Source organism: Nelumbo nucifera, chromosome 8 (assembly GCF_055504915.1).
Source record: "Nelumbo nucifera cultivar China Antique chromosome 8, China Antique-T2T, whole genome shotgun sequence".
In the NCBI taxonomy this organism is placed as follows: Eukaryota; Viridiplantae; Streptophyta; class Magnoliopsida; order Proteales; family Nelumbonaceae; genus Nelumbo; species Nelumbo nucifera.
In genome coordinates, this window is record NC_142656.1 from 5,532,319 (window position 1) to 5,545,893 (window position 13,575).

General features: G+C 36.9%; 1 protein-coding gene across 2 annotated transcripts; it reads right to left on the minus strand.

Annotated features, from left to right (window-relative positions):
- Positions 1-1,664: 1,664 nt before the first annotated feature.
- Positions 1,665-9,953, minus strand: LOC104600726 (beta-galactosidase). Of its 2 annotated transcripts, none has more exons than XM_010263830.2 (19): positions 9,627-9,953; positions 9,336-9,431; positions 9,128-9,240; positions 8,935-9,001; positions 8,699-8,791; positions 8,373-8,516; positions 7,767-7,855; positions 7,519-7,624; positions 7,180-7,267; positions 5,929-6,047; positions 5,618-5,782; positions 5,037-5,209; positions 4,339-4,448; positions 4,101-4,210; positions 3,894-4,004; positions 3,701-3,808; positions 3,087-3,292; positions 2,668-3,004; positions 1,665-2,276 (listed from the first exon to the last, which is right to left on the minus strand). In XM_010263830.2, the coding sequence occupies exons 1-19, from the start codon at positions 9,807-9,809 to the stop codon at positions 2,166-2,168; spliced, it is 2,529 nt and encodes an 842-aa protein (XP_010262132.1). In that variant the 5' UTR covers positions 9,810-9,953; the 3' UTR covers positions 1,665-2,165. The 2 variants fall into 2 exon arrangements, with proteins under 2 accessions (XP_010262132.1, XP_010262131.1); XM_010263829.2 differs by having other exon boundaries at positions 1,665-2,291.
- Positions 9,954-13,575: the final 3,622 nt, after the last annotated feature.

Below are 13,575 nucleotides of genomic sequence, written 5' to 3' on the forward strand. Positions count from 1 at the left end.
CCCTACTCCCGACAAAAGCTTTCTGAAGTCCATCTTACCAGGGAACTGTTTTCTGATCACATTGATTCGTTCCCCTGATTCTGGTCGGCACCATGATGTTCTGTATGACAAAGGGCAGTCAGCCCCACCAGTGAATCCCATATAGATCTGCTGGTCGACTGTTGGCCTTGTGGGGCAATTTTGGACCATTAAAAATCTGAAGTGAGCTCAGATTGTCATAGGGCAATGATACAGCTGAGCTGGCTATCGAAAAAAAATATCAAAAAAACTCAAATTCAGGTAAAACAAGGACGTTATAACCTCTAAAGAAAGTAAAGGCCAGACAGTGAGGCTCTCGATCAAGGAATTCCATGATATTGAAGGAGAGATGCTAGCAAGATATTTGAATAGAACTGGCAATAGTTGTGCAACAAGTCAGCAACCGAGGCAAAGAAGGCAAAAGAACACTGGCGTTCAACAAAATTCTTTGTTAATAAGAATTTCTTTGGATTTCTCTGGTGGTGGTGGGTCCTTCAGTCGTATAAGGAGGCGAGCTTCTGCATCACTCAGCTGTAACGGGTGCTTTCTCTTTTCTTATCATTTTATCCTTTCATTTTGCATAGCGGGTTCCTCCTTTTGGACATACACTTTATACTGACCGAAAGGCATTACCCAATGTTGGTTCCAGGCTTCTAGCTATCTGGGTTTTGGGAAGTGTAGGGGTAGATACAGACCTAACTTTTGGTTTTTTTTTTACACCCCACAAAGTGGCCACTTGGTCTGAAATCCTTGTTCTCACACTAGTCAACCTGAGACAGTAAACGCACTAAATAACACACAGCTCAGCTCAGGTGGTGGTAGGTAGCAACCCTCATCATCATTCATATGGCAAGTTCTGGCTTCATAATACCATATTACATGGCAAAAAAAGCTCTCTTTTCACTTATTTATTTAGGCTAATATTTGATTGTGTAAAATGAAGTAAAATGAATGGTTTCCTTAGAAAATGAAGGAGAATGCAATTCTTTGTTGAGAAAACGATCTATGCAAAATTAGAAAGAATGCTATTCCATATAGTTAGTACCCACTGTTTGAAAATAATTGTTTTCCATTGCCATTGCAACCAAACATCATTAAATGGCAATATTCAGGGAAACATTTGTTTTCTTTCATCTGTACAATTAAACAGAGGAAAAAGAAAATTTGAGGTCATATTTGCATTGGAAAAAAAAAAGAAAGAAAGAAGCATGCTTATATAGAGGCTGTGGACAAGAACACCAAGAAACTAAAAATTGTTAATCTAAATGACAGATTTTATGTGATTTAAATTAGGCCAATTTATCCATGTAATCCTGATTTTCTTAATTTCTTGATATAATCCTGATTAAGTACTCATACTCAGAATCTCGTATTTTTTTTTTTTTTTTGGTATTTAAGAATCTCATATCTCACTCTGTAAATTGTAGCCTCAATCATTTACTGTCAATTTCATCCATTATATAAGATGGATCTAAGCTTGAAAACATGTTGCAGGAATCCCCGAGCTATGAACAATTTGAAATGCAAGTGCGAACATCATTGTCATAATACAAGTTATAAGCAACATAAAAATCTGAAGATTGGAAATAATAGGTTGCCATAATCACCATCCAAAGGGGGAGAGAATATGCGGTAAAGACTAACAATTCAATTCACGATGAACTTCACTTTATTACTGTAATAATTCAATCCTGGGCAAGCAAGGAAACAATAAATAATTGCTCCCCTACAAGGGAAGTTAAGAACAAAAGATGATCCAAGTCCCTGCAAGCGAACAGCTTACTTAAGTATTATCTAAGGGCTAAAACATTTACACATGGACTCAACATTTCTCATCTCAATGTGCTCTACTAGGGCCCCTTTAACCTTTGCATTACATATAGGACACTGTTTAACATAAAAGATGTAATTTATGTACATGAAGCCTTTTCCGTTCACCTTCACATCTATATGGACTTTGGGCAAATGGTGTGTTGTATACTTAAACAACTTCACCCCGTGCCAAAATTGAAGCCAATGACCCTCAAGACATTCAAGGTGTACACTTGAAGTTAGAATGCCTGAATAACTGGTATTTATATGTATATGCCAAAGAGTAATAAATATAAGCGCTTCTTTATTTGATCGACTTTACATATTGCTACCTCTCAACTGCAGATGGCCTCAACCGAGAGCTTCTTCATGGTACTTGGGCATGGATCCCCACCAAAAACTTCAGGAGCAACAGTTACCGAGCACGTTTGCTGCCCAATGCAGTTCTGCAAGAGATCCTCCTGTGTTAAATTTTCTGAAAAACATTAGAAGAAAAAAGAAACAATGATATGCAACAAAATGTGGACCAGACTTGGGCAGACAGATCAGCTGAACATTGGCAACAGCTGTTCAAATATCTGTTCAACCCATAATGTCCCCAAAGGTTGGATACTTGTCCCCAGTAATAGACTGGTTACAAAATCTTGAAAACTCCACTTGGTGAGTTTGTAACTGAATTTTATCCACAAAATAACCATCAGTATTGCTTAATAACCTGATCTTTCCAACTCAGTAGGCCAGAAGGGCTTTAACTGAGCTGAGGCATGAGGGGACTCACCGATTTGCTAATAGTCAAAAAGATACTGTAAGATGGATATGGGATTTTAATCATTTTACCCTTTGAAAAGCATCATATGATTTGTGAGCATGACAGCTTCCTTCCTGAAAGCTTCCGCATACTCCTTGTGGTGTTCCAAAGCTAGCGAACTTTATTGATGAAATTTTGGTTCCAGGTGAGCACCAAAGATGGGCTTTCGGCCTTAGAGGTCTTTGGACTTTTCCAGAGGATTGCAACTCCCAATTTGTCAGTGTCGGCTGCCATTCATAAATATCAGCACAGACACTTTGTACAGTTCTTTTATCCAAAGAAATCCAATTTGGATAACCACCCCATTCTTCAAAAATAACCAATTGGTTCCCAGTTGGCCTCAACCATGAGCGTGGGACATGATACCTGAAATTAGCAGTTTCTTATAAGTTGGTCATGAATTAATGTTGTAAGATGCAGATTATACTTTTTTAGAATGTTGCCCTACCATCTTTGGGATGCCTCTCCGCAATTACTTCGGCATTTTTTCTCATCATATGTTCCAGCATAATTACAGCCACCACAAGAACCATAAGCTTTATATGCAGGCCAGTAGCGACCAATGCTTTCACCATTTATCCATATTTGACCTTTGCCCATACTCCCCATATCTAAAGCCAATGGCTCATTCCCACCTGGTGCGTTGAATGTAGTCTGGACACATTACCAAAATAAAGGATGCCTTAGTGAATGAAAGCCAGCCATTAAACTTCATATTATAAACTAGAATATCAGTCACCTGGTGCATAGACAACTATTGATTGCACCAGCAAGGAGTGACTTGGTGTCTTACTCCAAAAAGAAAAAAAAAAAAAAAAACAAGATTTGGAAAAGGTAGAAGGCTGTAAAAGAGTTAGAGAAAGACCAAACAAAACATGATCTAAAGTGGCAAAATATAATCTAAGAACTTGCAACTTGATGGAAATCATGGCTCTTAATAGAGTATAATGGAGGAATAGGATTTGTGTTGCTAACTCCAAATAGTTGGAATTAAGGCTGGGTTGAGTTGGGATTATATCAGAAGAGTACTATTAGAGTCCTTAATTGAGGTTCAGTCCTCACCTTATACCATGTCATAGGCTGCTTTTGAGCCACTGAAGACACCTCCCACTCAACAGAAGAACTTCCACTTAGTGATTGGATGCCCACAGTTTCACCCTTTAAACCAATCTGCATAGGAGCATCCAAAGGAATTACTCTCTCTATAGCACGGTTGCAAGAGGATGTATACAGCGGAGATTATTGGAAAACAAACCTTGTAAGACCATTTCTGCCATGACAAGTCTCTTTGCCCCTCATTAAGGCCCTTCAAGGTTATTGGACCAAGTACTCCAGCATTCCAAGTCTCAAAATGTGGGCCAACATTCTGAACTCAATGACATGCAACAGAGAATTTAGATTAGTCAAATTTGCTTGAATTCACAGAGTTGCAAGAACATATACAGAATGTGCAAGAACAAACCGGGAGGCCAACAGCTATGCTTAACAGAGAGATTTTGTTAATGCCAGCAATCAGCTTCACTTTGTCACTGAATGTCAATTTTGGATTCTCTAAACTTCCATACACAGTTCCTGACAGAGGCAATGGCTAATTGTTAAAAACAAGATAGAAGGAAGAAAAAAAAGGAATTGGATGAACTACAAAGAATATGGCAAAGTAGTTTGCATACTTCCATCAAATGTCACCACTGCATGCCTACCTGATAACTGACCATTGATGAAAACATGCAGAGCATGGCCTGCCGATAAAACAGTGAGGACAGGATACTGTCCATTCCTCAAAAATGCTTCATTGGGATCAATCTTAACACTGCACAGAAGGAATAATATGAATAAACAATTAGGAACTAGGCAGGAATATCATCACCATCATCATCATAACAATGATAAAAAAGACACTAATAACAACAATATTAATAATAATCACAATAATCAAGGTTCAAAGTATCAATGCCCTGTATCAGGTGTATCATATTGTATCTTGGGGTCACTGAAACAGCATATAATGGGGGTTGGGGATTTGAATGTTCTAAAATGTTGGAACATGATGTGATAGGACCCTGTTGATACTTTGAACCATGACATCAACATCAACATGGTTCACCAATCCCTGCTGTTGATGATGATCATCAACATCATCTAAGCATTATCCCAACTATATGGAGTCAACTACAAGAATCCTTTTTCACCAATCCCTGCTGTTTAATGTCATGTACATTATTAAATTTGAGCACTTAAATCATTTATTGCTACTTTGACCCATGTCCTTTTCTATTATTATTTCTACACTAATGGAAATAATAGTAGGATGATGATGGAGGTGACTTTTGATGGCATATCTAATTTTGTTTTGACAATGTCTTAAAGAAGGTAGTGCCATGATAGATTGAGTACTCACTCTGTCATGTACCACAAATAATCTGAGGCATCTCTTGTGACATTTATCTGTTCCAGCAATCCAACTGTTGTAAATGAGTTGTCATCGTAAGAGGCAGTCTCTTCATTGTATGACTGCCAAGAGAACCCTCTATAAACGGGAGTCATTTTCATCTGTGAGCTTTGAGCACCAACCTATACAGAGATTGAATCCAATGTCAAAAGCCTTCTTATTAGGAATTTTTCAATAAAGAAAATCCATAGGAGGTTTTAAGAAGCATTTTAAATGTTATTCAGTATTACTTGGGGAAATATATCAAGACAATGGAAAAAGAAAAGGAAAATAGATGTTGAAAGTTTTTGATATCATCATTACACTATGCATAGCAATGTCTCACAAAGAACATCACCACATATTTCTTTTGAAGTTTTTGTTCCAGATTTAAAAAATTACACTGTGTTCTTGCAAAAAGAAATTAAAGTTCATTATCTTGTAAAAACTCAAAGTTCAGAGACAAAGGTTTAGGTAAACATCAGACACTCTTACAGATGCTACTTGAAATAAATACATGAGTATCAGCTTAGTAAGAGTTTTTTCCTCACCCTTGCAGTATTGAAAACTGTATTTTTGCAGTCAGGAAGGATGCTAATTGACCATGGAGGCAAGTTGTAGTGCATATTCCCAAAAGCCACTGTTGCATAAGACCTTGAATCATAGTTTGCAAGGAATGCAGCACAAGCTCCTGATCTTGACTTGAAGACATGAGCCTGGATATAAAGCAGGCAGTTTTTATTTGGGGCTTGAGGTTGGTTAAAAGGTATTAATTCCAAGATCAATGCAGATGCTGCAAATTGAGAAAAAGGCCAAAAGAGATGGTATGTAAAAGAACTTTATAGAGCAGAAGTAAACTTACCTCTTGATTATTTCCCAGTGATATCACAGTGGGATCTGTAGAAACCAAAGCTGGTTCGCACAACTTGATTGCTTTATGTAGGTCTCTCAAATGACCATATTTAGGTTCCCTGAGTAGTCCTACAAGTAAAATGGAGGATCTGGTAAGACTGACCTGGAATATATTATTATTTCCAGAGATTAACTGGAGTTGGCTAATAAATGAACTCTGCTAATAAGTTGGATTAACGCTTTAGAGAGAATATGTTCCTGTTAAAATATGCAAATTTAAAGTTCAAGATGAAGGCGGGCAAGTTCTCTGGAGCTGTAAGAAATTATATACAGAAGGCAGGAAAATTGCTGGAATAGTCAAAATATGAGATTACTATAGACCATTCCAAACAGTCTATAGTAGCCAATCCTACATGTGAAGCAGCTAATAACTAATAAGTAATAGAGGGGGACCCACATACTATGTGAATCTGCTACACGAAAAGTTGCATCAGCTAGGAATAACGTAACCATCTTATTTATCATTCTTCAGACAGATGGAATATAATAATCCATCTGAAAATATCAACAGAAACAATGTTCTCATAATCTGGTTGTGCCACCAAAAGGTTTTTAGTTTTATCTCCCAATAGTTATCTCCCTGCTCTTTACACATGCCAGAGCATAGTTACCTGATTATTTTGCATTCAAAATTTGTATTTCACAACCCTTCAGTGAACCAGGTTCACTAGTGGTGGATTCTATTTTTATTCCTTGATTGCAGTGCAGAGTTATTGGTAAGGTGTCATACACAGTATAATTTGTTTTTTGGTATCACAAGTATGGTGTATCTCGTTACATGAACATGGTAGACAAATTATAAATGAAAAAAAAAAGTTTTTGAATGAAACAGAAAGTTTTGTTTTGCATGTCTGAGACAAGTTGATAGTATAAAAGCAAAGGAAGCTTTTTAATTCCTATTTTTCCAAGGTTATGTTGTTTTCCTTAACAACATATCTAATAGTACTTTTTTCTGTAAATTGTCAAATTAGTAGGTTTCTTTAAAATACCAATATTTTGGTCATATATTTCTTTAAGATAGTGGATTGTCTGATATATGCTGGGCTCTTTTTTTATTGGCTGAATTAATGTGAACTGATTTGCAAATCACAAATTAGGTAACTATGTGCCAGAGAAATGGCCATTACTCTTGTACTTGGTGCATGGCTATTGGGTTCAAGAATGTACACCACTTCTAACACTGCAAATCTTAAGAACGTACCATATTCATCAAGTGGAGCATCATAGTCATAGCTAGTGGATATGAAGGGACCACCAGCTGTCCGGCCAAAATTCGTTCCTCCATGGTACTGGAGCACAAAATTAAAACAGAAACAGCTTCAGTTGAATTGATTCTGGAATTGCCATGTACCAGTTTGATATGAACTACTTGGTATAAACAAAATTCAGATAAGGTCCCAACAGCCTTTGCAGTCGTGCATTGGGAACATCTCCCTTGTCTTCCACGGCAAGATGTTCCCAATGTGTAGCTGAAATAGCTGTTGGGACCCTTATTGGGACTACATCCAGTCTCATATAAACAAGAAACACTAGAACATACCATGTAATAATTGACAAATGATCCACCTTTCTGTATAAACTTGGCAACTGAAAATGCTAAATCTTCAGCTGGTCGATGAGGAACTGGACCACCAAACTCTGTGTACCTAGGGGTTGAAACATAGATATAGTTAAGCTAAAATGCATTTTATAATATAAAATGAGGTCTACACTCTTAAATCGATGTTCAAAGAAACAGAAAAATAGCATGCAGTATTGATTTCGGAGTCACGAGTAGACACAATTTACCAGCCAGTCCAGGCTTCCGTCCACATTTTTGGTTTATAGGCTTTGTTAGGAGTGAACCAATCACAGTAGAAACCATTGCAGGCGTTTATCTGTTGCAGGATGGGCAAAAAAATTAAAGGAAGCAGAAGGGATCATATACATGACACTCCTAAAAGTTTTGGTTGCTCAGGACAATAATAATAAGACAACCTCTCAAATATCACACATACATATGAAATCCAATAGTTGACAAATTCAACCGGAATGAAGGAGAAATAGATTACTTAAACAATCTGATCAAATATATTCTTCTTTTTCCTTTTCATCTGGGAGTGTCAACAAAAGAAATTAAGAACATACAAAGCCGTTCCACAGGAAATTAAGAGCAAAAAAGTATAACAGATACACTCAGAGAACACAGACTAACTATCTGAGGTATGTGCTAACGAAAACAAAATTCTTCTCATGTTGAATCATGTCCACTCAAGTAGGAAACTCCACTAAGAAAGGAAGAGCATGTTACATGAGAAGAGCCCAAGAACGATTTTAGGAAAATGACAAGAAGGTAAAAAAGGAAGAGTTAAAAAATAAAAGAAAGTAAAAAGAAAGAAATGCAGAAGCGCTTACAACTGGATCAGGAGCATCATCTTGCTTGCACATGACCCATGGAACTCCAGTGCCAAGACCAACGGCCATTTGTGCTGCCCATTTAGTATAAGCTCGTCCAGGAGCACCAATTTCCCACTCAACTGGTCCATATTCATTCTCTATCTGCGAGGGGAATTCGGGGAGGATCACTCATCAGTTCTGATTCACTTAAACATTCTTTTCAGTGAGTTGCGATTTTAAATTTTAAATTTTCCGTTCATTTAAGATTCTACACGGAAATAAGTTCAGTTCTGGAAACAATGGAGGTGGTCATAATGGGTTACTCCAGTTATCTATCGGTTTACCTGTGACAGAATTATCGGACCACCCTGAGACTGAAATAATCTTTCTGCTTTCATCATGTCTACGATCTTTTTCGTAAATCCTTGCATTGCCGCCTTTATTGTAATCAATTGTAGTCATCAAGAAGTCAAAACCAAAGGAGAATCAATCAATATAATCGTATAAAGGAACTCCGGAAAAAAGAAAAGAATTTGACAGGGAAATTGGAAGGTGCAAGGAAAGAACCCAAGTATCCAACCTTGAAAGGCTGGTTGTCTGTTCTGAAACTGATACCCGGAACGTATTTCAGCCAAACAGGGAAACCCCTGAAATGAAAAACAAAATAGACTGCTTAACATTTCAGAGACCACTTGCATTTTTACAAAAGACGTTAGAGTGGGAAACTAAAACAGTTTTTCGCTATTTTGTCATTTTAATACTTTTCTTATTACCCGAAATTCCATTCGGCGCAAACATAGGGGCCAATTCGGAGATGAACATAAAGGCCTGCCTGCTGAACCAGCTTGATAAATCGAACCAAATCGTACCTTCCCTCAAAATAATACTACAAACAAATTTGAAGAAAATTAATGTTTCTATACAAAAAATAATTCTTACATAATGAAAAAAATCAAATAAAGATTGGAGCATTGACATTACTTTGCCTGGGGAAGGTTCATGGCCATTCCAGAAAACGTAGGTTTGAATAACATCCAAACCTCCATCTTTGGCCTTCTGAATAAGATCCGGCCACATCTGCAACCAGCCCAAAAGAAAAATGCAACCAAATAAAATCATTAAAAACAACCCAAAAATCAAATAAAGAGAAAAGTTGAAAAAAAAATACAGAGCTACCCATTAAACTGGATAGCTACAACTATAAAGCGGGACGAAGCTGCAGCAAAAACACACACGCGCACAGACACCCATTAGCCACATTTGCGTTAATACCTCAGGAGTGCTTCGTGGGTAGTGAATAGATCCCGAAATAAGGATCCTCCTCTTCCCATTGATGACTATGGCTTTCTGGTCGTAAGTTACAGAAGCTGTAACAGACGAAAACCATGAAAACAGGAAGAGAAACAACAACGTGCTGGTTCCCAACACGTTCCACGTTACAAGTCTGGATCCCATGGCGTCTGCTTCTCAAAGCAAGGGATTTTTGTTATTCTTCCTTTCCACTTTGTTCTTCTTTTTCTTTCTTATGTTAGAAAGAGAGGGAGAAGAACCGCGGGAAAAGAAAATAAAACAAGAGTGAAAAACAGCTGTTCTGTTTTTCTTCTCTTCTTTTACACCACTTTCTTCTTTTGAGAAGAAAGAAAACGAAAAAAAATTACGTCTAAGAAGAGAGACAGAGACAAGTAATGCAGAATTCTAATGCCGAGTTGGCTTGCAAATCGAGAAGCCTTGGGCTGGCTTTATACAAATGGAACCGAGGGGCCTGAAAAGGACAGAGGGACCCCGCTTTTCTGCCTGACCCCATTTCTGACTCGGAGCTTCATCCAATTAGTTTTATTTTTTTCTTTTTTATTTTCTGTTTGTTCAGCTCTTTTTGTTCTCCTTTCTTTTGGTAATTGAATAACAATGGTGAAAGTATTAATCGTAATAAAAAGTCATTAAGACAGTAGTTCAGTTAACAAAAGTGCTCATAAGCTTCTTAATACAGTAGTTTATTATTTTTTCTGATACGAGAGATTCCATGCTCAGTCCTATATGGTCGGTTTCTAGTCTCTGAACTCTTCTATACTTTTATTGTCCCACATTGAATGTTGTTTACCTACGCACGAGCAGACTCGAGTATTAAAATACTATGTCACGGGTTAACAGTCTCACACCGGCCCTCACCTCACTGTACCAATCAAAGTGAGAAAAATACCATAAAATAATCAACAAAGGAACAGGGTCAGAGGGTCTCTCTCTCTGTTCTCCTGGTGTGATGAAGCCATTTCGAGACCTGAATAACCCTGTTTTCCGGTCTCATTATTGACCTGTATCCCCTTTAGTTTGCAAAATCTATACAATAACTATGCTTGTATGGATCTTCACTGGAATTCTAGAATTAGCAGGATGGGTTTAATGGCTGAGCAGAGTTTGGATACAGGGAGAGAAATTTCAAAGGTAAAAAAATCGATTTTGATATGGGTGAGAAAAAAATGGAAGGTGACTTAGCAATCGGAACCAAATTAGGGGAGAGGAAATGAAATTGAATGCTGACTACAAAGTACCTGCCCACGGTAGGTGTTGTTTGGCTTTTTTACTTTGATGTATATTAATTGTTCGACGAGGAAATCAGTTTGAGTTCGAGACTTTTAATACATATCACGTGCAGAAGCAAAAGCAAACACGAGCAGTAGAGACCATTCTGAGAGAAAAAAATTAGGTGTTGATGGGGTTGTTTTTGTTTTAATTTCCACTGCCGAATCCCTTTTTCCTAATATACACCAAACTGGTTCATTTTGGTACAATTGGCGATTCTTCCCATTTTACCTTGATTGGTTCCATCGATTTGGTTCACAATTGACCATGTTTTTTATGGGACTCGGTGAGGATAATCCTAATTTAATAGTCGTTTGGGAGGGCTTATTGAATAAATAAGTGCTTATTATAGGATAAGTGTTTATCCTAAGGTGTTTGGTGAAAAAACACTTACTTTCAAATGGAGTAGTATAGGTATTTTGAAATCTATGTGGCGGGCCAAGACAGGCCAGAAACTCAATAAGCACTTAAAAAAAAAACGCATTTCAAAGAAAGGGCAAATTTTTTACTTTATTCAAAATTAGCTTATTTCTTGAAAAAATAATTATTCAGGCTTATTTCCTAAACATATATATAGGGATGCAAACGGATTGGATCGGATTTCGAATCAAGCTATATTCGAATTTGATCTGACACTCTTTATGTTGGATCCAATTGGATCTGATAGGACTCGATTTGAATTTGTATTCTATTGGTAAGTCGGGTCTTTTAATTTGATATGATTCAACTTGTTTTCTTTAAAAATTAATAAATTATTAAAAGAAAAATAAAATATACTAATTTAAAAAAGTAAAAATAAAAAATACAAGTATTTTTTAATTATTTTCATCATATATATACATGTTTTTTATAAAAAAAATATTAATATAACAAATTTATAAAAATATAAATAAATAAATAAATAACATATATATGCATTACATATATTTATATTTATAAATATATACTATATCCGGATCGGATCCATGGTTTTTAAAAATGAACCGGTCAGGGGTCCGGTTATCGGTTCGAATGGTCCGACCGTTCGACCCGAACGATCGGCTCGTTCTAACAAAAAATTAAAAAAATTGGAAAACGGTCAAAACCGTTTGAACAGTTAACTAGTCGGTTCAACGGTTTTGGGGGAAAAGTGGTTTTGGAGGAAAACGGGACCGGTTCCCGATTTTTCCAGTCCGGTCTAGTTTTGAAAATAGTGATCAGATCTTCTCGAATCAAATAAGGGTGACCCGAATCCGATCCAATTTCTGACCAAGTTCTATTATCCGATTCGAAGATCCAGTCAGGGGTGATCTGAATTCGACCAAATAGGATCAGATCTCAGATTGGATCAGATCATCATCCGATCCATTTGCACCCCTACATATATAAGTGCTTATTGGTATACTCCTAGCCTAAAATAAGTGCTTAAAAATAAGCACCCTAAGCAAGAACTTAGCCACTTGATTTACAAATATCTTTCACAATTGGCATTAGAGCAATGTTTGTTTGCAATAAAAGTTTGAGTTGGATGCAAATTTTGCACCGAGTTCAGATATGTATTTTCATTTTTGTGCTATCCTGACCAGGTTTGGGCCACACAACAAAAGTAGCCCTCCCCCTTTTGGGGTGTCAGTTGGACTGGATTTGGTCCAATCCGATCCAGTCCAATGTGAGTCCATTATAAATGGATCAAGTCCAATCCAATCTAATGAATGTTTTGGACCAATTTGGACTGGTCCAATTCAATGTTTGGACCGTCCAATCTGTTCAAATTTATTTTGATTTAGATTGGTTTCAACTTTCAACCCAAGCCCGGTCCATTGACACATATATTCTTATCTTATATCAATGGACCAGATATTGGCTTAATCCAACCCAATCCAATATAGCTTTGTTACGGATGGACCAGGTCCAATCCAATCTAATAAATATATTGGACCGGATTGGTCCAATCCAATATATCTTATTAGTCCGTCCAATCCCATCCAAATTGATTTTGGACTGGACGGGGTCCAATCCAAAACCGGTTCATTGACACCCTTACTCCCCTTGATTTACATGAGTTTGTTTGTAAGCTGTAACTATAATTTGCAATCTTACCTGATGCAGATTTTGCACTTGACAGTGCAAATTTTGCATCTTCTTCCTATTTTGATTTCCTCTTCTGTAAAGTGACGACTTAATTTGTTGTGCTACTTCCTTATATTACTCCTCTTTAACAATCTTCTTTCTGCTTTCATCTTTTTCATACCAAATGGGGGACCATATTATTCTACTTCCAATCTTACTCATTACAAACGAACAAAAACCTGAAACAATAAAGTAAATTAGAATCTACACTCTGCAAATAAATGGAGCCTACACTAAAATATTCTGTCTAGCTAATTTGCTCCATGTGCTTGTACCCTTTTTTTTATTCTGAGTGACGACCTTAATTAGGGTGAATGATCCATCTAACTCAAGAACACACCGAAATATATATCATCATCATCCGAAAATAATGTGGACAGAGGTTAAGATGTGAGATTATCTGTTCATGTCATGATCATGCGCGTAGCATGTAGATCATTTAATAAATTTTCGTATTTGAAGTTTTTAATTATCTGCAATTAACTATGATATATGAACAAATGACTGGGAACTCATTCTAGAAACCATGAATTGT

Excerpts from the sequence above, each read along its gene's own strand:
- LOC104600726 (XM_010263829.2), bottom strand. The coding sequence starts at position 9,809 with ATGGGATCCAGACTTGTAACGTGGAACGTGTTGGGAACCAGCACGTTG. Across the intron at positions 8,517-8,698 it reads GTCCGATAATTCTGTCACAG|ATAGAGAATGAATATGGACC; the intron begins GTAAACCGATAG and ends TTCCCCTCGCAG. Across the intron at positions 2,292-2,667 it reads CATATGATGCTTTTCAAAGG|GAGGATCTCTTGCAGAACTG; the intron begins GTAAAATGATTA and ends AATTTAACACAG.